Raw genomic sequence first — 26,020 nt, 5'->3', positions numbered from 1 at the left:
GGGAGGAGCAAAAAATGGTTAAGAAATCACATCAGAGCGCAGGACTCCAATTCAGCAAGGTACTTAATCATATGCCTAACTTTAAACATTCCCAGAAGGGAAGCAACAGAGGTCAAATACCACAGAGATTTTATGTATTCTCTAATAAAGGAGTACTTGTGGCACCTTAGACTAACAAATTTATCTGAGGATAAGCTTTTGTGAGCTACAGCTCACTTCATCAGAGTGAGCTGTAGCTCACAAAAGCTTATGCTCAAATAAATTTGTTAGTCTAAGGTGCCACAAGTACTCCTTTTCTTTTTGCAGATACAGATTAACACGGCTGCTACTCTGAAACCCATGTATTCTCTAAAACACAAAGTACATAGTTTTAAATACTTATATAAATAGTATTTGCTTCACCAGCAAACAGAGAAACTTTTCAGGGGAGAGGTAAACATAACTGCTTGTTGATTAAGCAAAATATAGGTGCTCTCAGACTTATCTATTTGTTGATCAGGATTAGGAATCTAAAGCAATAAGATGTAATGGCATGTGTATTGCAAGAACAGTTCACTTTTGATAAAATAAAAGTGAAAAAATTGAGAGATTTTAAAAAATATTTATTTCATAAAATTGATTATACAGAAGAAAGTTATCACAACAGAGTTACAAGTGTGTGGGCTGTAGTCACTCCCTCCTCCAAGTTTATAAATGTATTCCTTCCAACACATTTATACACTTACAAGCATTTCCCTTTAATTTACCTGGCTTTTATATATTAACATACCCCAAAAAATAAACTTAAAATCTTACACCACTTGGAAAAATGATTCACTTTCTTTTACCAGAGTGCCATAACTGCACAATATTTAAAAAAAACTCCACTAAAATTTAGAGTAAAACACTTATAGTACATTTATTTAAAACTTGGGAAAAATACCAATATAAAAGAAAATAGAGTAAGAAATAAAGTACAAAACATTTTCAGTCTTCAAATCCATAACTTAAGAGACAGCAAGCCCTTTTTATTTTTATTTTCACATCCAAATTTTCCTTTAGGTTGAAGTACCATAGTTAAAATGTTTAAAAACTAGCAAACTAATTATGATATCTAAAACGGGATCTTTTAAAACAGTAGTATAATACAAAACATAGTAAATTATGTTTCTTCATAATAAAATTACACATCCTAAAAAAGATGCAGTTTATTTTTGCTTTCCTGCTTTGAACTGCTCATCGTCCCAAGGAACACAGCTGGAAAACAGCACTCACAGGAAGTATTAGTTACTTTACACGGTGGCTGGAACAGCTAGATTTAATGCTCCAAGGACTCCGAAGCAATAAGGCATTTTACTATCCATCAAGTAAATTTATATGTAAGTTTGTTAAGGGAACACAACTTTGAAAAATCAGTGCAGAAAACATTTACATAAAACATTAACTCGAAGTATACTACTTGCTTTTCTTAGGTGAATATTACTGATAGCTACAGGGTTTACAACATTCTGGACTAATGAGTTATTTGCTACTTCTAGAAACCACTGACAGATAACATTAAGCAAAAGTATAAATTCTATGTTCAATCTAATTTTTTTTTATGTTCAGAGTAATCTTTTCTAGAATATACTTCAAACAAGCCACAAATTTTTAGGATTCTCCCCCCCCCCACACCCCAATCAATTACATTGTATTTATGTAGTACCTTCTTTATCCATCTTTGATACATTATTGCAATCCAAAAATGTTTAGTTTCAGTAATCCAGATAAAATCTGACATTTTAAAATTATTCAGATCACTCCCCAACTCACCTACCCCAAAGCGTTCTCTGCTTCGGGGCATCCGAAGTAATCTGTCAAGTACTGGGAAAACAGCAAGTATGTTTTCCACAAATGCACCCAAGTCTTGAATTTAAGACAAAGCAGGCAGTGTCTAGATAGGTCTAACTGTGCAAAAAGGGAGGAGGATGAATATGACAGAGGAGATTACACATATGAGTGATTGTAATGCCTTCTGTGACTGGAAAAAAGTCACCAAATTCATTCCACTTTAAATTGAACCTACATCTCCAGAAACCACAGACTAACGTTGTAACTTACCTTGTCTCCTAGTATATAAATACATTTAGTAAAACCACAGAACCTTTCCCAACAATCACTGAAGCATTTCTTTGTTTTCATATAAAAAGGATATGATTCATAATCCAGTGTTTGAGTAAGTACTCCAGTCAGAACAAACTCAGCATTATGGACATCTAGAAATATTAAAAAAAAAATATAAGATTAATATACTACAGAGAGCCTTCTTCATTCTACATCACAAGGAGCATGGGGGAAATCAGCTGAGATATGTCCACTGACAGACCTAGAATTGAACACTGAAGAACTGGAAGACGGGCATTCTCTTAGGATTGTTTTACTGTGACCATATTTCCTCTACCAGTGCAACACAGCTCAAGTCTACTGACTTGGCCTATCTGCTTGACCACTTGCCTGAAATGGACCCTGATCCTGCGCAAAGTTCTGTTTGAGGAAAAACTCTGTAAATCACTGAAGCACCACAGGAGTGCAGTTCTGTCAATGAAGCACTACAGGAGCACACGGGGAGTGTGGTCTGTCCACATGAAGTTCAGTGCAGGATCAAAGCTTTGGTTAGGAAGGTGTTGTAGTTTTTTTCTTTTGTCTGAAGCGTGATTACGGTTGGTTATTGCACTGGGTCCGTATTTGTGGCTACTGCATGTAGATGTTCAAGTACTGTCTGTGTGGATCCCGCTATTGGTGTTTGGGCATCTCATGCATGCAGGTTCAGAAAGTTTGGCCAGCAGTGTCAACAGGGTCCACACATGCACCCTGCATGTCCCAGTTTCCCAAACCCGAGGGCATAAAAGGGAGTGCAGCCCCAACTGCCTTCAGTTCCCTCTGACTGCCTATGGCAGCGAGTTGGAACTGCCTACAGTCCTCCCTGCTACACACAGCAGAGTCAGAACGTCTCTGTTTGTCCCCTCTCCAGCGCAGGATTAGAGTGTGTTCTTCTGTCCTATTGACAGATTTATTTTCTTCAGATCCTTCAGGAGTGGTATCAAGGCAATTCCGCCACCTCACACCAAACACAGACCCAAGTGTTTAAGCCCTGCCCTTCAATGATGGCCTCAGATCAGTCACAGGTGGGTCTATGAAATGGTTTCTCACCCTGTGGTTCTTAGGGGGACACATCTCAATGGGTGCTCCACTCTCGGTGAACTTGTGCCCCCTGTGCCTTTGATCGGAGATTTCTCACAGCAGCGTCCGTTCGGCCTCCACATGCACTATGTTGGGGTGGCCAACCTGTGGCTCCGGAGCCACATGTGGCTCTTCAGAAGTTAATATGCGGCTCCTTGGATAGGCACCGACGCTGGGGCTGGAGCTACAGGCGCCAACTTTCCAATGTGCTGGGGGGGTGCTCGCTGTTCAACCCTGGCTCTGCCACAGGCCCTGCCCCCACTCCACCCCTTCCTGCCCCCTCCCTTGAGCCTGCCATGCCCTCGCTCCTTCCCCTACCCCCCCCCCACCCCCGAGCCTCCTGCATGCCACAAAACAGCTAATCTGGATGTGGGGGTAGGCACTGATCTGCGGAGCTGCCGGTGGGCAGGAGGTGCTGGGAGCAGGGTGGGGGAGCTAATGGGGTGGGGGGCTGCTGATTTATTGCTAAAAAGAAAAGGAGGATTTGTGGCACCTTAGAGACTAACCAATTTATTTGAGCATAAGCTTTCGTGAGCTACAGCTCACTTCATTGGATGCAGCTGTAGCTCACGAAAGCTTATGCTCAAATAAATTGGTTAGTCTCTAAGGTGCCACAAATCCTCCTCTTCTTTTTGCGAATACAGACTAACATGGCCGCTACTCTGAAACCTGATTTATTACTGTGGCTCTTTGGCAATGTACACTGGTAAATTCAGGCTCAGGTTGGTCATCCCTGCGCTACGTAGTCTCATGCTCCACACCGAGTGCAGCATATAGCGCTGTGCAGAACTGCCCTCAGTTCCTTCTCTGCTGTGAAGCTCCTCAGCACACAGCCCCAAAGCAGAGGGGAAGGAGGGCGAACAGCAAAGCACCTGTAGGGAAACACCTCTCAAAGAGCCAGTTACTGCACTGAGTAACCATTTCTTCTTCTCGTTTGAGTAGTGTCTCTGTCTGTGCTCCATTCTAGGCGACGACTGAGCAGTTCCCCTTAAAGGGGGGGGGGGGGGCTTCAGAGTTAAGTCCATATTGAATAAAGTATAACAAAGCTAAACACAGCAGATAGTGGGGGGGCACAATTGAAAGATTGGGGGGGGGGCAGGTGACCTCCCCACGTGTTGCCTCTGCTTCCACTCCCTGACTCACCTCAGAAGGTGGTCTACAAAGCTGGCAGTGGGAAGTGCTTGGACTCCAGCAGCAGGGATGGAGAAGCAGCCCCGTACACCGAGGGGGAAGGAGCTCAGCCTGCAGCCAGTCACCCTGCTTCTTCCTCCCTCCCCACGCTGCATGGACAGACGGCGAGTTCAGCCACCAGGGGAGCTGCTCCTGCTTTGCTGCTGCGCGCCCCAACAAATCGGGGCGGGGGGGGAGGGGAACGACACATGACCCCGCATGCCCGCCCCTCCACATGTCATCTCTGAAACACAGCACCAGAAGCAGAGTTGTGAGGTTTTGCATAGTGCTCAGCAAAGGCATGTACAGGGGGTCAAAGTTGCAGTGCTACATTTTCAGTAATGGGAACATTCTTCAGAAAGGCTTAGACAGACCACGCAGAATGAATACGTATGTCCAAGAGTGCTTGGAAATTGCAAGATTGATAGCAACAACTAAAACAGCCGGATATCCATTTGGAAAGCCTTGAGACTGCAGACCTTTCTGATCTGTCTGCAATTGAGACAAACAATTTGGGACACTTTCTGAAAGATCTAGTCCCATCAAGACAGAAGGCCAGGGCTCTTCTCACTGGTAGAAATTCGGGGAGAAATTGTCATGTGACTATCTTTGAAAAATAAAGTGAAAGGGGGGGGCCATGCCATAAGGGCCTCTATTTCCCCAACTCGTCGAGCTGACGTGATGGCTATCAAGAATGCCATTTTCATTGATAAATGGAGAAGTGTTCATGTAGCCACTGGTTTGAACAGAGCTCTCATAAGACATTTAAGAACCAAGCTAAGGTCCCAAATTGGAGTAGGGTTATTGACTTGCGGAAAGAGATTTTGGAATCCCCTGAGGAATCTCATTGTAACTGGGTAAGCAAGCATGGAATAATCCTTTATTGAGTAGTGGAAGGCTGTGATGACTGTAGCTGGACTCTACTGGAGCTCAGCAACAAAACCAAGTTTTCTTTCTTTCTTTTTTTTTTTTTACTTTCAGGATGTATTCCAGTGTATCTGACAGCAATGAGGTTACTAGTGGAAAGGTCACACGAAGCAGTGATATTTTGTCCATTTCTGCAGTAAGTGTAGCACCCTGACTGCTTCCTGCTGCATAACTGTATTCTTTGTACTCCATCCGAACAGGTTGTCTCTGAACCTGTGAACAATCGACTAGCTATGCTTTGAGGCAAAGAACTTAAGAGACTGGGACAAAGGATCTTCTCATGCTCTTGGGAGATAAGATAAAGAATGGTCCAGAGAATGATTGGTGAACAAGCGGCCAGCTGTATGAGGTAAGAAAACCATGTCTGTCTGGGCCATGTCTGTCTGGAACTCTTAGAATAACTCTGCCTTTGTCCTTTTCATCTTGAGCAGAATTTTGGATATTAGAGGAGACAGAGGGAAGGCAAACAACAGACCTGATGTCCACTGAAGGTGAAAGGACTGGTGACCCTGCCTGCCTCTGGAGAGAAACTGAGCACATTTCTTGTTTCTGGCCATGGCGAACAGGTCTATCCAAAGGATGCCCCATTGCCAAAATATGTGGTGAAATGCAATGGAATCTATTTCTCACTCATGGTCCTGGGAAAAGTACTTGCCGAGTGTATCCACAGTCACAATCTGAGCACCTGGAAGGTAAGCTGCTGTGATGGTTAAAATAGAACATGCCTGATATGTTGTCCATCATGACCTTTATGTGTTTGCCCCGATCAATGGTAGAAATTGGATACAGGCATATGATGTCCCTGAGCTCTAGGAGGTTGTTGTGAAGAGAGGCCTCCTGAGGGGTCCACCTGCCCTGGGCTATGTGGGTGTCCAGATGTGCTCCCCAACCTAATAGGGATGCATCGGTCGTTATAACAATCGTTGATGAATGGCAGGCGAAAAGGACTCCTGTGCAGACGTTGTGAGATTCCTTCAACAAAGGTGGGTATGGAAAATAATGTGGTTAGTCTGGGTCTGCCTGGTGAATAAACAGTCCTGAGCCACCCTTAAAGGCAATGCATTCACAGTCTTACATGGTCTATAAATGAAAGTGTCAGCTGCTATGTCTCAACAGCTGTAGACAGTTCTTGACTGGAATCTGTGGGCTGATCTGGATTGTGCTATGTTGGATAGGGCCATGAATCTGTGCATTGGGAGGTAGGCTCTTGCTGCTATTGAATCAAAATAAGCTCCTATGAATTCTAACCCTTGTACAGATCAAGGACTTTTGAATGTTCAATTGTAGGTCCAGCTCAAGGAAGAGGTTCATGGCCTTGCAAGTAGCCAGTGAAGTTTTGTCATGAGAACAACCTTTCAGAAGCCAATCATCTAGGTAAGGGAACACCAGAATTCCTTGTCTGCAGAGGTGTGCTGCTACTACTGATGTAACCTTTGGGGCAGATGAGAGACCAAAAGGGAACCCTGCTCTGAAAGTGGTCCTGACCAACAGTAAAACATAGGAATCTTTTGTGAAACAGGTGGATCGCTATATGGAAATATGCGCCCTGAAGGTTGAGGACTCAGACTCAATCCCCTTGGTCCAGAGATGGCATTACTGCTACAAGTGTCACCATTTTGAAATTCTGTGCCTTCACAAATGTGTTGAGTTGCCTTACATCTAGGATGGGTTTCCAACTGCTACTCTTATTTTTGGAACCAGGAAGAACCTGGAATAAAAACCCTTCCCTCTGTGCTGCATGAGAACAGGCTCTATAGCACCCAAGAGTAGGAGAGCGTCTTTCTTATCTTAGAAGGGGCTCACGAGAGGGTTCCCTGAAGAGGGATGGGGAAGGGGGATTGGCAGGAAAAAGAAAAGTGACCTCGATTGGAGTACTTGATGGAGATGATTTCCAAAACCCACTTGTCTGTAGCGATAGACTCCCAAGCCTGCCGAAAGTGGTAAAGGCAGTCTCTGAAGGGAGGAATGCAGGTGAATCATTGCAGTTGGTATGAATGGGGATGGGAGCTCAGTACCTTGACCACCCTGTCAAAACTGGTTTTCAAGGTGGAAGGTGAGAGGTCAAAGGTTGGGAAATGGGTCCTTTTCTCTCCTCTAGAACCTCTGTCTCTTGTGTTGAGGTTTATATGATCTCTGGGAGCTTGAAAATTGTACAGGGCAGGATCTCTGCACTGTGTGGGACTTACTAAACTTTCTCTTGTGGGTAGGTATATAAATCCCCAAAAAACACAAAGTAGTCCTAGAGTCATTTAACATGTGCAGAGATGTGTCTGTGCTGTCAGCAGTTTAGTGCCTTCAAACGGGAGGTCTTTGACCATATTCTGGACCTCCTTTGGAAATCCGGAGAGCTGCAGCCAGGAGGCCCTCTTCATAACTACTGCTGTAGAAACTGAATGAGTGGCAGTATCAGCAGTATCGACAGAGGCCTGCAGAAATGTTCTGGCAAGAAGCTGGCCTTCTGCAATAGTTGCTTGGAACTGCTCTTTGTTCTGTTGGTAGATGCTCAGTAAAGGAATTCAGCTTGGTATAATTTGTATAGTTGTACTTTGCCATCAATTGCTGGCAGTTGGCTATTCTGAACTGTAAAGTAGCTGACAAACAAGATTTTCTACTGAACAAGTTGAAACTCTTATGATTTCTATCATAAAGCAGACATTTAGTGTGGTGCTGTCTTCTATGTACATTAACCACCTTGACCACCAGGGAGTTAGGAGAGGGATATGAAAATAAAGATTCTGAATACTTACAGGGGACATAATATTTCTTATCCGCTCTCTTGCCCATGGATGGAATTGTGCACAGGGTGTGCCAGATAACCTTTGCAGGGTCTAGGAGACCTCATTAACAGGCAGGGCCATGTGGGCCGATTAAGCTGTATGAAGGATGTCAAGCAGCTTATGATATGGCTCTTTAACCTCCTCATGAAGGATTTTCAAAGAATCCACGAGTCTCTTGATAAGGTTCTGGAACTGCCTGAAACTGTCAGCCAGGGATGGTGGAGGTGGCTTAACAGCTTCATCCGGGGATTAAGGAGAGATGTTGGCTGGTGGAAAGACCTCTTCATTAGCCCTAGCTTCCTGTTCCTCAAAGGCTTCTTCCTGAGGTTCTGGTCTCCAGAGAGAGAGAGAGAGAGGGTGATGAAGGCTACCTATCTCTCTGACAGGTGGTACTTGAGACCCTAGAGAATTGCTGATGGTAGGCCACTTAGGGGCCCAGTATGGCCAATGGGGTGGTGCATATGGCATGGCTGGAGGCATCCATGGGTGCTTCTATCAGAGAGATGGTGGCTGTGGACATCTCTCATGAATGTGATTAAATTCCTTAGAGGCCTCTGGAAAAGTGCCTTTATAAGGGTGGAGAGGGCAGCCTTGGACAGATATTTGAGAGACCGAGGCAAGATCTTCATCAGAATCCTCCTTTTCCAGATCACTCTGGAGTGGTGGAGCACTGGAAGAAACAGAAGGTAAAACTGTCTGTACTGGACGGGTGTCAGGAGAGCTGCAGGTCGCTGGTACTGAGAGCAGATCAGAGTCAAACAATGGTGAGTCAGGCATCTTGGAAACAGCGAGGTCTTGGGGAAAACAAAACTCTTGCAGTACCGAGAGTGTTGTCAGTACCACGTCCATGGCCTGAGCCGAAGTAATGGTGGCTGAGGGAGTTGAGGGGACTATGTGTCTCAAATGCTCTGAGGTGAGTCCAGATGGAGCCTGAGCGAGTACCAAGTGAGAAGAGGTAGAGCTCTTCTAGCTGCCTTGCTTCCCTGACTGTACCAATGGCCTACTGGAGCCCGACGATCTGGAGTCTTTAGGCTTAACCATGTCCTTGGTACTTGAGAAACCAGCAGCCTAGTGGATGCCAGGTTGGAGACCAATGGGTGCTGAACTAGCTGGTGTCCTTGGCCACTAAGGCTTCTCTGAGGTAGATTCCATTCCTGGAGAACTCAAGGCACTATCTTTGGAAGACTTTGAGAGGAATCGTGGGTTCTCCTCTTAGATGGGAGACAGTAGAGGTAGCCCACTTATTCAGATACCAGCATATGGCAAGGTGCAGCGAGGTTCAGAGGCTGGGTGCAGCAAGTTCTCCATCATGAGGAGCTGAAATTTGATCCTGTTTTTTCTGGCTCTAGATTTTAATGCCAGGCAGAAGTTGCACTTTTGGGATATATGAGATTCCCTAAGGCAATGGATGCACTAGGAGTGTCTCTCACTCACCGGCACTGCCTCCCGGCATGATAGGCAGCATCTGAAATCAGGATAACCAGGCATGCCCATAATATATATATTTCTAGTTATTGTTAATGTGTAGTTATATATGAATAACTACACACTAACAACAACTATTATAAGAGCTATGGGGTCCCAGTTGAGGTAAACATCAACACGGATGGCTGCTAAGGCTCTGTCTCAGACCGAGGCAGTTAAGAAGAAACTGAGGGTGGTTCGCCCACAGAGTGCTATATAACCACGGTGTGGAGCATGAGACTGGGTAACACACATGCGCAGGCCAAATGGGCACTTATCTGCAATCTCTAAACGCGCAGAAGGAGCAAGCACAGCTAGAATAAGTACCCAGAGGGACACTACTTGAAGAAAAATTGATTACTCTGCCTTGGAGACACTGACAACTTCAAAATCACATTTCTATCTGAAAATGTTGTACCTACTATTTAAATTATGAGGATTTTAGGAGATATACTGAGATCAGAAAATGAACCTAAAACAGAGAAAGATCTGCAGTTTGTGCATTTGTTGCTAGTCAGCTGCATTTTCTGTCTTATGAATTGGTATGACGACATTACTCAAGCACTACTGAGTTGGGAAGGACTAACATGCAGTCTTTTTGGTCCTGGAAGAGTATTCTGCAGTAGCAGAGCTGAAACTGAAAGGCAGCGGAAAATTTGCACATAAAGGTGGCAGGAAGGAGAAGGTAGGGGTGTGACCTATTGGGGGACAGAAATGGGTCTGCTCAAGCATCAGCAGGTGAACAGGAAAACCCCTATATATTCTATTTTAGAACCGAGGACATAATATTAAAAAGGTGCTTCGTCATATTTGATTTTTTTTTTTTGAAGTAGACAGTATTCCTTTAGCTGCATTTTAATCTAGGACTGTTCCCAGTAATAGGTGCATGTACTTAAACAATGAAAAATAAATACAGTCAACAAATTTATGATTTGGAATTCTATTAGCAGTTCACACGTACCTATGCCTCTGGCAAAATATTCTCGACATAAGTGAAGATCATTTTCACAGGATATCAAGATTATCGCTGACAAACTCTACATTAAAAAAAAATACTAAATATGAGTTCAAATAAGAGAACAATATATTTTACACATAATAGTTAGAAAGCCAAGCGATACTGTACTCACTTTGTTCTGTTTGTGTTCCATAAGTTTTCGAAAAGAAGGTTGTTTGGATAATACTTTCCCTCCTGCACATTCCACAATTGCCTTCATGGTGGAAAGACTAGGACAAATTCCAGGCGTAATGTAAAAATATTTTCCCTAAAAACAAACAATGTTTTAAAAAAACACACATACACCTATCAATAAGATGTAAAAAAAGGGGAAAGTAAAGAGTACAACTTTTGATCCTTTAGCACCTGATGTGTTGTATAGTGCTGACATCCACTATAATGCAAGGGTCATTTTATAAATTATGAAGCAGATCTTCAGCTGGTGTAAACTGTCACAGCTCCATTAAGAGCTATGACAATTTACATGAGATAAAGATCTGCCCCTATTTACCTAAAATCTTTCTGTGACACTTACAATAATGACCACAAAACCTTCAAACGGTAAATATTTTCTGAATGAATATTAAACAGCAATTAGGTAAGGATGTAAAAAGAAACACCCCTATTTCAACTGTGTGGTTGCCCAATGGCTTGCAAAAGGACTTCTACAAAGAAAAGGTAAGTCTTATTGTCCAATTTATAACCACTAAATTTCTATTTCTATCTAATTTCTGTATCTAGCTATCTAATTTCACAGACAATTTCTTACTGTCCAATTTATAACCACTAATTTCTATTGTCTGCCAACAAAACTACAACTAGCTTTCTGCCTGCTTGAGACTCTTAATACAGGGGATCATATACAGTGTATTTTATCTGTTCCTACTTGCTAGAGGGAAGATGTGTTCTTGCCATCTGAACTGGTGAAGAGATGCTATTTTAACTTCTTTGATCCTCCAGCCAACTTTACTTCCAGAAAAAAACTGAAGTTTTACATTATTTTTGGCTTCTGAATTTCTGACTGAAGTATGCCAGGTGCAAAAGGTTTCATGCTAGATCCCTCACGAGTTATTCTGACATGCCTAAAGTGACAGATTTAAAAAAAAACGTCTAGGTAAATTGGTCTCTGTTAAAACAACACTTCCACTCCAAATCTCAAATTGTTTCGTATAATGCACAATCCTGGGGCAGAGTTCAGGAAAGTCATCTTTTAGATGAGATATGTCTCATTATGTATTGCTTTCAGGACAAAGGTGAATGTGTTTTCTTGTTTGCTGTGAAAACACAGCACAGAAAGGCCAACAGAAACAGTTTTTCTTTAAGTATAAGAATAAAACCAACAGTGAATAGATGTAGTGTATTCCAATAGCAATACTATCCGACATATGATTTTAGTAATTTCCAGGTTATTTCATTGTAAGTTTTTACATGAAACATTTAGAAATCTACCTATACAAATATTCTTAGAAGAATCCTATCATTCTGCTCTTAACAGGAGTCTGAAAGTGAAGTGATTGTACAGATGAAACTAGTTTGCATATATGTTTTCTATTAAGAAGTCAGACTGCTTTAAAAGATTATGAAACTGCATTACAACTTTGGCTCTAAGTGGAACTTTAATTCAAAGCTAACAATAAAAATATCACACTTGTATCAGCATTGTGCAACAAACATATATATAAAGATTGTTTCCCCTATAAGTGCATGTATAAATTTCAGCTATGAATAGCAATAACACATTCTAGAGAGTTCTTTCATTTGGTTTTAGACACCCAAGTTTTTAGCCTTCTGTGTTACTCTGCCTTCTTGCAGAGGAAAGCTGTCTTATTACTTAAGCACATGTTTGGGAAAAGCATCGATAATTATTAGAAAAATGTACTTAAGATTGATCAAATGAGAGACCAAGCATGTTTTGTCCTTTATTGTAGCAATGAAACAAAAAATATGTATGTACGCATGTTATTAAAATGTGTGTACCTTAAAAAGCGGAGCCACTTGTGCTCTCTTTAGAGACTCCTCTAAACTGAAGCAGAAAAGCACCTCAGCTTCTGCATCTCGGAGCATGAAATTCTGCTCATCTGAAAAAGAAAATATACACATTACAAATGTGACAAAGGAAGAAAAGATGTCAACGTAACTCTTTATCCAGATTCAAACCCTATTTCAAACTTAGTTATAAAAAACGAATGGTAAAAAAATTATTAAAAATTTCACTTGTTTTGATGTGACATGAACATAATCCTATTGTTTTTAAGAAAAAGCTGCCTTTTATTGAAGTCAAGCAACTAAAAAATGTTGTACGTTTAAAAGTCACGACTCCTGTATAAAATGTGTTTTTATTATTATTTAATTTTACTATTATTATTGAGGATCAACCAAAATTACTGACTGACAAAAATTCTTAATATTTCTTTATTTTTGTTGTGTTTACTTTGTCCATTTGACAGCATTTTCTATCCTATATGAGCCCCACAATTTCTGTACTGGAGAGCTTCAAGCCACATTAATGCATTTATCCCCATTTATGAAAACAAAGGCACAAAGTGGTTAACTGAGTTGTGCCCAAGACACAAAGGAAATATGTGACAGCCCATGGAATTGACTCCCAGTCCACAGCCGTAGCCACCTGGCAATCTTTCCATTTGTTTCCCCTGCATAGTCAGTCAGCATTCCCTTCTGCTTGGGCGGGATTTTCTTCCCTCAGGTCTCTCACTCACACCCCATCCCTACCCTCATACCAAAATAGGAGAGGGAATTTTTTTTTTTTTTTTAAAAAGCATAGTAAAATCAAAAAGACAGGTAGGGTGACTTGGGATAGATGTTGTACCTGAAAATACATAACTCCTTTTACTACAATCAATTAGATTTCAAACTGATAGTCTCCCTTCAGTTCTATACAGTGTGAAAATGTCAACTTCTCCTCGCATTTTTTAGTTACACCTTTTAATAGCTTTCTTACGGTTTATTGTTTTGTTTGATATGGCTGGACAAAGCAAGATAAAACTCACGTTTATAAACAAGAAAATATTTCCTGCTTATTATCTATAGTTTTAAGTCTTTGCAGTGGTTTGGCAGCAACACCATGTGTTTAACTAACCAAATAAATAAAAAGTTCAAACACACATTATATATATTATACATACACACATGGTACTGTGAGCTTTTACAGGTAGTCGTCGTACATGTAGGTACCAATGACAAAGGGAAGGATAGAAGAAAGGTGCTGGAAGCCAAATTTAGGCTGGTAGATAAGCGATTGAAGTCCAGGACCTCCATGGTAGCATTTTCTGAAATGCTTCCAGTTCCACGCACAGGGCCAGTTAGACAGGCAGAACTGCAGGGTACCAATGTGTGGATGAGACAATGGTGTAGGGAGGAGGGGGTTTAGATTTATTAGGAACTGGGGAAACTTTTGGGAAAGGGGGAGCCTATACAGGAAGGATGGGCTCCACCTAAACCAAAATGGAACCAGATGGCTGGCACTGAAAATTAAAAAGGTCATAGAGCAGTTTTTAAACTAAGGGCTGGGGGAAAGCTGACAGGTGCGGAGAAGTACATGGTTTGGACAGAGACATCCCTAAGGGAGGATCTATAAATGGAGATTCTCTATGTCCTAGTAAGGAGGAGAGGATGGAAGATGATAAAATATGGGTAGGATATGATTAGAAACAGTTACATGAAAAAGAGTCCCATTCAATTACAACATGTCATGGCAGACAGCTAAAAAGTGACAAGTTTTTAAAATGCTTACATACCAATACTAGAAGTCTAAATACTAAGATGGGTGAACTAGAGTGCTTCATATTAAATGAGGATATTGATATAAAACAGGCATCACAGAAACTTGGTGGAACGAGGATAACTGATGGGACACAGTAATACCAGGGTACAAAATATGTCAGGAGGACAGAACAGGTCGTGCTGGTGGGGAAGTGGCACTGTATGTGAAAGAAAGGGTAGAATGAAATGAAGTAAAAAATCTTAAACAAACCAACCTGTCCCATAGAATCTCTATGGATAGTAATTTCATGCTCAAATAAGAAGAATATAGCAGTAGGGATATACTACTGACCATGTGACCAGGATGGTGACAGTGATTCCGAAATGCTCAGGGAGATTAGAGAGGCTATAAAAATAAACTCAATAATAACGGGGGATTTCAACTATCCCCATATTGACTGGGTACATATCACCTCAGGACAGGATGCAGAGATAAAGTTTCTTGACACCTTAAATGACTGCTTCTTGGAGCGACTAGTCCTGGAACCCACAAGAGGAGAGACAATTCTTGATTTAGTCCTCAGTGGAGCACAGGATATGATTCAAGAGGTGAATATAGCTAGACCGCTTGATAATAGGACCACAATATAATTAAATTTAACATCCCTGTGACAGGGAAATCATCACAGCAACCCAACACGGTAGCATTTAATTTCAGAAAGGGGAACTACGTAAAAATGAGGAAGTTAGTGAAACTGCAATTAAAAGGAACAGTGCCAAAAGTGAAATCCCTGCAAGCTGCATGGAAACTTTGTAAAGACACCACAATAGAGGCTCAATTTAAATGTATACCCAAATTTAAAAACATAGTGAGAGAACCAAAAAAGTGCCACTGTGGCTAAACAACAAAGTAAAAGAAGCAGTGAGAGGCAAAAAGGCATCCCTTAAAAAGTGGAAATTAAATCTTAGTAAGGAAAATACAAAGGAGCACAAAAATTCTGGCAAGTGAAGTGTAAAAATATAATTAGGAAGGCCAAAAAAGAATTTGAACAACAGCTAGCCAAAGACTCAAAAAGTAATAGCAAAAAAATTTTTAAGTACATCAGAAGCAGGAAGCCTGCTGAACAACCAGTGGTGCCACTGTACGATCAATATATATATACACAAGCACACACACTTCCAGTCCTAAATGCACTTTTATCCACAAGTGCATTGGACTCAAGCTTTCATCTTTACTTAAGAAAAATTCCTGTTAAGCACACCTCCTAATTTAATTTAATAAAAGGGGTGGATCAACATTAGTTATTTTTTCTTTGTCTACATTACAGTCATGCCTACCAACATAATGCATAAAATGTGCACTTTTGTTTTTGACTGTTTTTTCAAATAAATAAATCCCCTCCCACCCCCCCAAAAAAATCCAACCAACCAACCTGGACACCTAAAAAGTAGCAGAAGTGCAAGTGGGTGAAGCACTCGTTAAAATGACGGTTGGCTATACCAAAAACAGAAATAAAGAAAAGGGAGGGAGGGTTATGAAGGCTTGAAGTAATATTAGTGCATACTATGCTATTTGATAATTTGGAAAGTTTAAAAAATAAGGAATAATGTTATTAAAAGTTAAGAAAAAAGGAACTAGTTTTCTTTCCTTTGGGTAAAGTAATTGGTATTAAACCATGCGTAAAGCTGAACGCAGAGGGCTTTAATTGAAAGAGAAAAAGTTAATAGAAAACCAAAAAGTGAATTTTGTTCCTGTGATAGCACTAAACCAATAGCAGAACCCTTATTCAACCATGAAATATTTTTAAAAAAATTAAACATTTTGTCAGTTCTAAAATACAAAACAGACTGCTAAAGTCTTGGCTGTCAGCTACATGGAGAATTATGTTTGAAGTTTTACATACAGTTTATTCAGACAATAACTGAATGCCTAATATCACATTCCAAAAAGGCTGTCTAAACAAAGTCAACCACCAAAACATATGTTTTGTTCAAATATAATTACCACCCTTGCATACTTTTTTTTTTTTTTAAAGTTCAGTTTATCGATAGTGAATGAGTGATTCTAGTATTCACTTACCAACAAATTTCTGGCATTTGAAACACTCTTCTAACCACTCCGGAGTTACTATGTGCTTGACTACTGAAATTGCTGTCAGGAACTTTACAGTACGGGTCACTTTGCTGGCAACTAAATGTGTGCATTTCTGTGCAGATTCTGCTACTTCACCCCCAAGAATGTAGAGTTTCTGAAAGTTAGAATCATAGAATTATAGAAATGTAGGGCTGGAAGGAATCTTCAGAAGTCATCTAGTCCAGTCCTCTGTGCTGAGGCAGGACCAAATAAACCTAGATCATCTAGATTACCTAATCTGTTCTTAAAAACCTCCAATGATGGGGATCCCACAACCACCCTTGGAAAACTATTCCAGTGCTTAATTATCCTTATACTTGGAAAGTTTTTCCTGCTATCTAACCTACATCTCCCTTGTTGCAGATTAAGCCCATTATTCTTGTCCTATCTTCAGCGGAGATGCAGTACAATCGACCCCTTCATAACAGCTCTTAATATATCTGAAGACTATTAGGACTGCTCCCTCCCTTCCATCAACCAATTCTTCTTTTCTCAAGACTAAACATGCCAATTGTTTTTTAACCTTTGCTCACAGGTCAGATTTTTCTACTCCTTTTATGATTTCTGTTGCTCGCCTCAATTCCAAACAAACTAGGAACTGAATACTCACTAAAAACTAAATGTTATCTCATCCACAGCATCATTATGAAAAACAGCAATATTATGCAATACAAATGAGGTACCAATTAAATAAGAAACATAGGATATTGGTGGCTTTGTCTAAAATGCACATTAACAAGAGGTCCATCATAAACTCATTCCTGTATCTATTAGAACTGGTTGGAAAACTGAATTTCCATCAAATGGGAAATTCCACATTTTAAAATTGAAATTTCTTGCAGAAGAAAAATTAAAAAGATTTGGAATCATCAAAATATTCCAATTCACTAATGTCCAAACATTTTGATAATGTTAAAACAATAAAATATAAATAAAATACAGCTGAAACAAAACATTTCAACGTTCTCAAAATGAAATGGGAAAGTCAAAATGAATCATTTTGGACTTTACTGAAAATTTCATCAACAGAGACATGTTTTGCAGTAATGTTTATTTTGACAAAACTGTACTTTTTGACAGAAAATTGTATGGCCTAAATGTTTTGAGCAGGTCTAGTAACTATTAAATAAAATACATATTTTTGGAGACATGTATCCCATACTAATCACAAGAAAATTACAAATAGATTCTCACAAATGCAGTGAAATCTACCGTGGTACAGACTACTGTGAACACCACTATTTAACAAGGAACCAGAATTATTACTATCAAATATAGCTCAATCATGAGCATAGCTGTCCTCAATTCTTCCTGTTTGAACTAGAAATACTTCTCCCCAGCCTGAATTTACATTTTTAAGATTACATTAATAAAAACATTAAAAAGGATAGAGTGGGAAGCATAAAGCAGTCGTCAACACTACTGCAGCCCAGAGGCTGCATTAGCTGCTATGTAGTTCTATAGTGATGCTCTGTTGATTGCTAGTGGTGGTGGTACTAAGGTAGGCAGACTCCGTGACACCCCAGCAAATCCTCCTCATATCATGCTTACTTGGGCGATGTTCAGGCAAAAGTATCTGGGCCTGAGGGAAGATGTGGAAGTTTCATTCCAAACCAATGAAACACCCCAATATTCACTTTCTGTAGAGCACATATATGCATCTTATAAATGCCAAACTGGTACATCTATCAAATGTACAGACTTTAAAAATCACCTATTTCTTTTATGTAGGAAGTTTCAATAGGTTTACAAATCTATGCCATGTAAATATCAAAGACAAAACAATTGTACCAACAGTGAGCTTTTGTTTAGATAAACATTATACAGTGTAAATAGGGGTTACTCATCTGTTACTGGAGGTTCTTCGAGAAGTGTGGTCCCTATCTGTGTTCCACAGATGGGGATGCATGCACACCATGTGCCTGAGTCTGGAGATTTTTACTAAGCAGTGTCCATTGTTCTGCACATGTGCAGTTGTTCTCCTCATGCTCTGAACCTAGGGTATATGTGGGAGGCGGTGCAGAGTGGCGCCTCTCCAGTTCCTTCTCCTACCACAAATCCAGTTTTGATCTACAGCAGAGGGGACGGAGGACAGGTAGTGGAATACAAATAGGAACCACACATCTCAAAGAGCCTTTAGTTACAGGTTAGTACCCTCCTTTTCTTCTTCGAGTGGTGGTTCCTATGTGTATTCCACATGTGGGAGATGAGCAAGCAGTAGTCTAACAGGAGATGGGTGCACAGATGCAGAAATGATGGCTGACTAATATCTCTGTCCTCATAGTTGTATCTGTAGTAGAAGACTGGACCGAAGTGTAATGTTTTGTGAAGGTGTGAAAGGAGCTCCAGGTAGCTGCCCTATATATCTCTAGTAGAGATGCAGTAGTCTAGTGTCACAGACATGCAGTAGAGGTTGCTTGCACTCTGATGGAATAGGCCCTCACCCTCTCTGGGGCAGGGATGTGAGCTAGTTGATAACAAAGGATAATGCAACCAGAGATCTATTTAGAAAGTCTCTGTGCAGATATAGCTTGACCACTCAATCTCTCTGCTATAGTAACAAAAAGTCTGTGTCTCCTCTAATTACCGTTTTTCTTTGCAGATAAATGCCTGTGCTCTTAGGATGTCCAGAGATTGAAGCTTTCTCTCTCCTCATCAGAGGCATGCAGTTTTGGGGGAAAATATCTGGAAGTGGATGGTTTGATGAATGTGAAACTCTGGAATTATTTTGCCCCCACCCAAAATGCATCACCAAAGAGAGACCTTTTATTTATAGAAGGTAGTATATGGTGGGTCTGCCATCAGTGCTCCCAGCTCGCTGACTCTCTTGGCTGATGTGATGGTGCCTAGGAAGGGAACCTTCATTGACAGATGAAATATAGAACATGTGGCTAAAGGCTCAAAAGGAGGTTTGGAGAGAGAAGAAAGAATGAGGTTGTGGTCCCAATGAAGAATTGGCTTCACCAGCGGTGGGAAGGATCTAAGAAGTCCTTTCAGGAATCTAGTTGTCATGGGATGAGTGAAGATAATGTCAGACAATATGACAACCATACTATCAGGATATCCTGGGACCAGATGAGTGGGAGGAAAGCATTGCTGGCCGGGAGGACTGCTCTTAGTTCCAGTAAACTGATAGGCACCCTGGACTCCAAAGGGGTTTGGATGCCTTGTGCAGTATATTTGTCCAGATAAGCTCCCCAAACTAAGAGGGAGGCATCAGTAGCAATAGTTGCCTTAGTTGTAGGTGTGAGGAAAGGAGTCCCCACTGAAACTTTCTCCAGCTTTGTCTACCAGATAAGAGAGGCCAGAAACTTGGATGAACAGTTATTCTGGCATGGACATTGACTTTTTCTGGTGAGAAGATTGACAACCTAATTTTGCAGGCAAGAAAGATGAAGCCTGGCAAATGGTGTCATGTGTGTGCATAAGGCCATGTGACCAAAAAGGGAAAGGCAAGTTCTGACCAAAGTCAGAGGTCAGAGAATGACCTGTTTTATGAGCTCTTCCATCGCATGGAATATCTTGATAAGTAAATAGGCTCTTGCTGTAGTTATGTCCAAGGTGGCTCCCATGAAATCTATGGACCTTGTGGTAGTCAAAGTGCACATTTCTTGGGTGACACTAATTCCGAAGGAAGATAATAAATGGAGCAGGAATTTGGTAGCCAACTGGACTTCCTTGAATGATCTGCGTGTCATAAGCCAGTTCTTAAGTTACAGGAAGATGGTAAACCTATTTCCTCTTATCCAAGCTGCCACCACTGAAGACTTTTGTAAAGACCCAGGGTTCCGTGGCTAGCCCAAACTGGGCTCTGTATTGGTAATTGTCTTCACCAAGAAGGAACCTGAGGAACCTTCTGTGGGATGGGTGAATGTCTATATGAAAATTAAAATTTAGCATGGTCACACTGGCATCAATAATTCCCTCCACGGAAGAGGGCAAACTATTTAACAAACGGTTTGCCCTCTTACAGAGAGGGAATTATTGATGCCAGTATGACCACGCGGAATTTTAATTTTTGGATGAATAATGTATTTAGTTGGCACAGAATATGAGAATCAGACTCCATCTCCCATTCATTTTGTGGACTAACATGTATGAGGCGTAGACTCCTTTCCCTTGATGCTGAGAAGGAACTCTTTCTATGGCTCCCTAGTGGAGAAGGGAGTCCACTTCTTATGCAGAATTTCCTCGTGTGACTAGTCCCAGCAAAGGAGCCGGGAAGGAAGTTTGTGGATAGGGATTGACAGAAACTTGATCAGATCGCCATAGTGAATAATTTCCATCACCCATTTGTCCGTTATGAAAGCCCTCCATTTGTGGGCAAACTGGATATGGTGGCCTCCAAAAAACTGAAGGGTAGGATGACGTGGCATCAATAAAGGGATACAGGTCTCAACAGTCTCATCAAAAGAAATTCTTTTGGTGAGAGTAATGTGTGGCAATTGATGATGCAGGAGCTGTGTACCTTGGCCTTTGTATTGTCTGTTTGTGTGGTGGTTCCTGGGAGTGCTGGTGGTAAAATGACTGAAGAGGTGGTCTGTACCGTTGCTTATGATGGCTTCTCTTAGGTTTATGAATAGATACCCAGACAACAAACTGTTGTCCTCAAGTCCTTGAGAGAGTGGAGAGATTCATCAGTCTTTTCATTGAACAGGTTGATTGTATTAAAGGGGAGATCTTGAATGGTACTCTGCTCCTCGCCAGGGAAACCCGAGGATTCTAACAGGAATCTCTCCTCAGGACAATGGCCATAGCCATCCCTCTGAACACAGTGTCTGCAGCATCTACTGCCACCTGGAGAGAAGTTTGGGCATTAATTTTCCTTCATCAATTAAGGACTGAAACTGAACTCTATCTTCCTGAGGGAGCTTGTCCTGAAAATCCAACAAACTCTGCATAATTAGTGACGTCGTATTTAGGAGGAAGGGCCTCATAATTTGAAATTCTAAACTGGAATGAGGCAAAGACCTTTCCTCCTAGAAGGACTAGTCACTTGGCACTCCAGTCCGAGGGTGTAGTTTTGAGGTGCTGCAGCCTGGATCATTCAGTGGCTGCTTGTACCACCACAGAGTTGGATGATGGGCGAGAGAATAGAAACTCTGCCCCTTTAAATGGAACAAAGTAGCGCTTCTCAGCACTCTTTGGGGTGGGAGCGCAGGAAGCAGAAGTTCTAGCTGGATCCAGGATGGCCTTGTTGATAGGGAGGGCTGCTCAACTGGGACCCAAAGGTTGCAAGATATCCAGCAATCTATGTTGGGACTCCTGAACCTCTTCAAGCTGTATCTGGAGCTTGGACACCACGCTTTGTAGGAGCTACTGATATTGCCTCTAGTTGTCAGGCAGAGATGGTGAAGATGGGATAACTGCCTCATCTGGAAAAGACAATGAAATTGCTCCCAAAACCATCGGAACTGTTGGATCCAGTTCAGCTCAGTCTTCTTCATATTCCGATGGGGCCAGTTGGTCTTGGCCAGGTTATGGCATGTAAGGTTCATGTACTGATCCTGGGTAATCCCAGTATGAAGGATAAACCAGCTGAGGTGAACCCCATGGCATTGGGTGCCACCTGTTTCTGAGAAAGTCATAGTTTGATTACAGGATGAAACCCTGATCTCTCTAGGCCCCTTTCTGCATGATAGGGTGGGGCTCTTCTAGAACCTCTGACTCATCAGATGAAAAAGCTGGATCCTGAATTTCTGACAGAACCAGTGATACAGTACCCAGGTTCAAGGGTGGGAGAGGAGAGAGACCCCATGACTGCAAAATAGCTTCCTCTTCTGCAGCAGTTATGTCTGTGAATAAAGGCGAACCTGAGAGTAGGGGGGAGTGAGGATAGGAGAGAACAAAGATGTCCTCCAGAGAGACGTAGGTCTCGGACCATCTAGGGGTATGGAGAGAATCAGCTGGTGGAACTGTCGGATCCAGTGTTTCCCTAGTCACATTGGAAGCTGGATCCCTCCAGGGCCGTGATGTTATTGGCAGAGTATGATCTGGATGTTAAAGGGAGTGGCAGTGAATGCTTTTCTGTCAGCATATCAGAACCAGTACTGGAACAAATGGATCCATTCTCCTTCGTGCCACTTTCTCCTGCTGAGGTGGTTTACTTTGGCCTTAATCTTTAGGACCAGGGGGAAAGAACTCTCCCAACTCGAAGGGGTTGGGGGTGTCTTTTTCTCTTTGGGGCAGCCTTGGAAGAATGTTGTCTCTGTGCTTGTGAATGCCCCTTACTCTCATGAGAAGCCTTCACCTTAGGCTTAGAAGTCTCAGTCTCGAGCCCTAAGCTTATGCTTGGAGGGACTCTTCCTATTGACTAAAGGTGATGTCAAGGGGGTTGTCCTTAGCCCGGATCTGACTGAGATCTCATGGCCTTTTCTAAGTCTTGACTCGCACGAGTTCTGGGAGGGAAGGAGCAACAAATGTTGCACTTAGCCAAGATGTGAGCCTTGCCTAGGCTCTCAAAGCAGTGCTGGTGTTTGTCACTCACTGAAAAGGAGCGGGGGGGCGAGAAACACAATTCTGTAACCCTGGGACTCTGGGCATAATCCTAGCCTCCCGTGGATGATTTCCCCAGGATGGGGAAAAACTAACTAACTAACTATACTAGTACTTAACACTAAAAGAGTGAAGTAGTAAAACTATTTACAATATTTATACACAGACTGAGGCAGGCAAAGGACGAAGCTGTGGACACAGAAGATTCTGACTCAGGCCATGCGATGATACGAAGGAACTGGAGAGGCTCCAGTCCTCACTGCCCCTTATACCCCTGGTTCAGAGCACAAGAAAAACAATTACGCATATGCAGATCAATGGACGCGACTACTAAAAAGTCTCTGGACTCAGGCACGTATGTACCCATGTGTGGAATACACCTCATTGGGCTAAAAGTTATGAGGGAGGTCCTCCTCCCTGATAGGGGTGGGGCTTAGGACACACCCCTCTGCTTGGCATCTCCCATTGGTTGGCTTAGGCAGGGATCCATTTAATGTGCTTGCTTTTGTGACTCCCATTGTGATGAGTCTATCTCTCCGCATGCATTGTATAAGGAGCCTGAGCACCTAATTCAGGCTTTGAGAATCCCAGGGATTTTCTAGGCATGGTTAGGCATGTTGAGGCTGAACATTGCTACACCTAAGTTCATTTCTGAATCTAGCTCCAAGTACATAGCAAGGTTCAAAGAGGGACTGGACTTTTATATGGGTAACAAGAATATCCAGAGTTTTAACAATTAGTAAGTTTTGGAATGGATATAAAGCCTCATGCTTTAAAATGTAAAACAATGTCTGTGAAGAAGCAGGATTAAACATTCATGGGAGACAGATAACTCGGAGTAGGCAGATGTGGGGTAATCTTGTGCCTTCCTCTGAAGCATCTGGTTCTGCACAGAGTCAGAGACAAGATACTGCACCAGATGGACCTTGGGTCTGATTCAGTATCGTAATTCATATGTTCCTCACCTGAACTTGGTCATTTAGTTTGCTATTGGAGGTACAGAAGGTACACCCACCCCTTTGAAAATGAACATGAGGAAAGAAAAAATTAGACACAAGCATGAGGTACTTGAGTAAGGCTAACTTGGATAGAACTAGCAAATAAAACTCAATATACCGAAAACTATACTCTCTACTATTTTAAAACCATTCCCTACAATTTTCTCTCTTTATATCCATTAGGCCTGTTCTGCTAAAGTCTTGTAGACACAAATTAAACTTGATGTATTCGGGAAAATAATCTAAAGTTGCCGAACGTTCCAACATATTGTGCATAAGTGACAAATATGAAAGTCACCTTGATATACTGCTGGACTTGTGTAGGCTCAAATCCTGTGAAGAGCACCATTGGGGTCAATTCTGGTGAGAGCTTTTTAGTAGGTGGTGGTATGTCCTCAATTCTACAAAATAGAAAAATACAGGACATCATGAAGACTGGGACCAATGTTTTTATTTTAAAACCACTGAAGCACAATCTTGCAAACTTTTACTCATGGGACTACCCGCACAAGTAAAGGTTTTCAAGATTTATGACTTTTTGATAAAAGGTTGCCAACCTGAGAACAAGATGTGTTTAAGTTGGTTCAAGGCACAGACTGAGCACAGTCCTGACCCAGTGGAGGTCAGACTATCTCCAAAAAGGCTTCTTAAGCTGCAGCACTTTTCCAGAAACGTATTGGATACCCTGGCTGCTTTTCTTATTTACACTTGTAGATAAAGTTAAACATTTCACCATTATAAAGGACTGTAGACTTTACACAGTGAATGGCAGAATGATTCCCTAGAGAAAAATCACCAATGTCAAACCAATCATCCACCATGATTTTAATCTAGAGTTAAGCATTTACATTAACAGGCAACATATTGTTTGTGCCATGAATGCTAACCCTTTAGAAGTCTCTGCTCAATTGCTGGGCCCAGTTTTGGAGACAGAGTGAAGAAATCTTTCACAAGATGATGTAGTCTCGGATTCATGAAAGGCTCATGAGTTCACTTTTTAGTGTATTTAAAAAGAGGCCTTTGCAATTATTATGTTTTTATGTGAATATGGTGTTTCCATTTCACTTTCTTTTGTCCATTCTCTCTTCCCCTCCCAACCTTTTCTATGTTCTATTTCTTCCTTTGCCTTTTTAAATCCTTTTTTCAGTTTTGCTTTCTATTTTTTACTTCCATGTTTTCCTCTCCACTTCTCATCCCGTTTCCTCTCACTGTCTCTGCTTTCTTCCCTTTACCTGCTTGTGAAGCCCCCAGTTCTCTGCCTCTCTAATTTCTCCCCCGCAATTTCTCCAAATCCTCTCCTCCCCTCTCTCTTCTAGTTCACTACCTGGGTGTACTCTCTTTTTTCCCATCTCCTCCAGTGCATAGTTGGCAACTAGGGCTGTCAAGAGATTTAAAAAATGAGTAGCAATTAATCCCACTATTAAAAAAATGAATCGCGATTAATCCTGCTGTTAAACAATAATAGAATACCATGTATTTAAATATTTTTGGATGTTTTCTACATTTTCAAATATATTGATTTCAATTACAACACAGAATACAAAGTGTACAGTGCGCACTTTATATTTATTTTTGATTACAAATATTTGTACTGTAAAAAACAAAATTCACCTAATACAAGTATTGTAGCGTAATCTCTTTATCATGAAAGTTGAACATACAAATATAGAATTATGTACAAAAAAACCTGCACTCAAAAATAAAACAATGTAAAACTTTAGAGCCTACAAGTCCAATCAGTCCTACTTCTTGTTCAGCCAATCGCTCAGATAAACAAGTTTGTTTACATTTGCAGAAGATAATGCTGCCTGGTTTACAATGTCACCTGAAAGTGAGAACAGGCACTTGCATGGCGTTGTTGCAGCTGGCGTCGCAAGATATTTACGTGCCAGATGCGCTAAAGATTCATTTGTCCCTTCATGCTTCAACCACCAGAGGACATGCATCCATGCTGATGATGGGTTCTGCTCGATAACGATCCAAAGCAGTGTGCACCGACGCTTATTCATTTTCATCATCTGAGTCAGATGCCACCAGTAGAAGGTTGATTTTCGTTTTTGGTGGTTTGGGTTCTGTAGTTTTCGCATCAGTGTTCCCCTTTAAAGACTTCTGAAAGCATGCTCCAACACCTCATGCCTCT

General features: G+C 41.5%; 1 protein-coding gene across 3 annotated transcripts in view; it reads right to left on the bottom strand.

The window, feature by feature from the left end:
- Positions 1-377: 377 nt before the first annotated feature.
- PAXIP1 (PAX interacting protein 1) overlaps positions 378-26,020 on the bottom strand; it is a 125,013-nt gene continuing 99,370 nt past the window's right edge. The window contains exons 15-21 of one of the 3 annotated variants that reach the window (XM_074946287.1): positions 24,179-24,281; positions 16,334-16,502; positions 12,511-12,611; positions 10,667-10,801; positions 10,498-10,573; positions 2,175-2,234; positions 378-1,359 (exon numbers count right to left, since the gene is read on the bottom strand). In XM_074946287.1, coding sequence (XP_074802388.1) covers positions 1,343-1,359; positions 2,175-2,234; positions 10,498-10,573; positions 10,667-10,801; positions 12,511-12,611; positions 16,334-16,502; positions 24,179-24,281 — 661 coding nt within the window. In that variant the 3' untranslated portion in view covers positions 378-1,342. Of the gene's footprint in view, positions 1,360-2,174; positions 2,235-10,497; positions 10,592-10,666; positions 10,802-12,510; positions 12,612-16,333; positions 16,503-24,178; positions 24,282-26,020 lie in introns of those variants that run through there. The other 2 variants (XM_074946288.1, XM_074946289.1) reach the window with 2 other exon arrangements.

This window comes from Natator depressus, chromosome 2, assembly GCF_965152275.1.
Source record: "Natator depressus isolate rNatDep1 chromosome 2, rNatDep2.hap1, whole genome shotgun sequence".
Taxonomy (NCBI): Eukaryota; Metazoa; Chordata; order Testudines; family Cheloniidae; genus Natator; species Natator depressus.
Note: the sequence above shows the minus strand (reverse complement) of the source record. Positions and strands in the feature narration are given on the sequence as shown.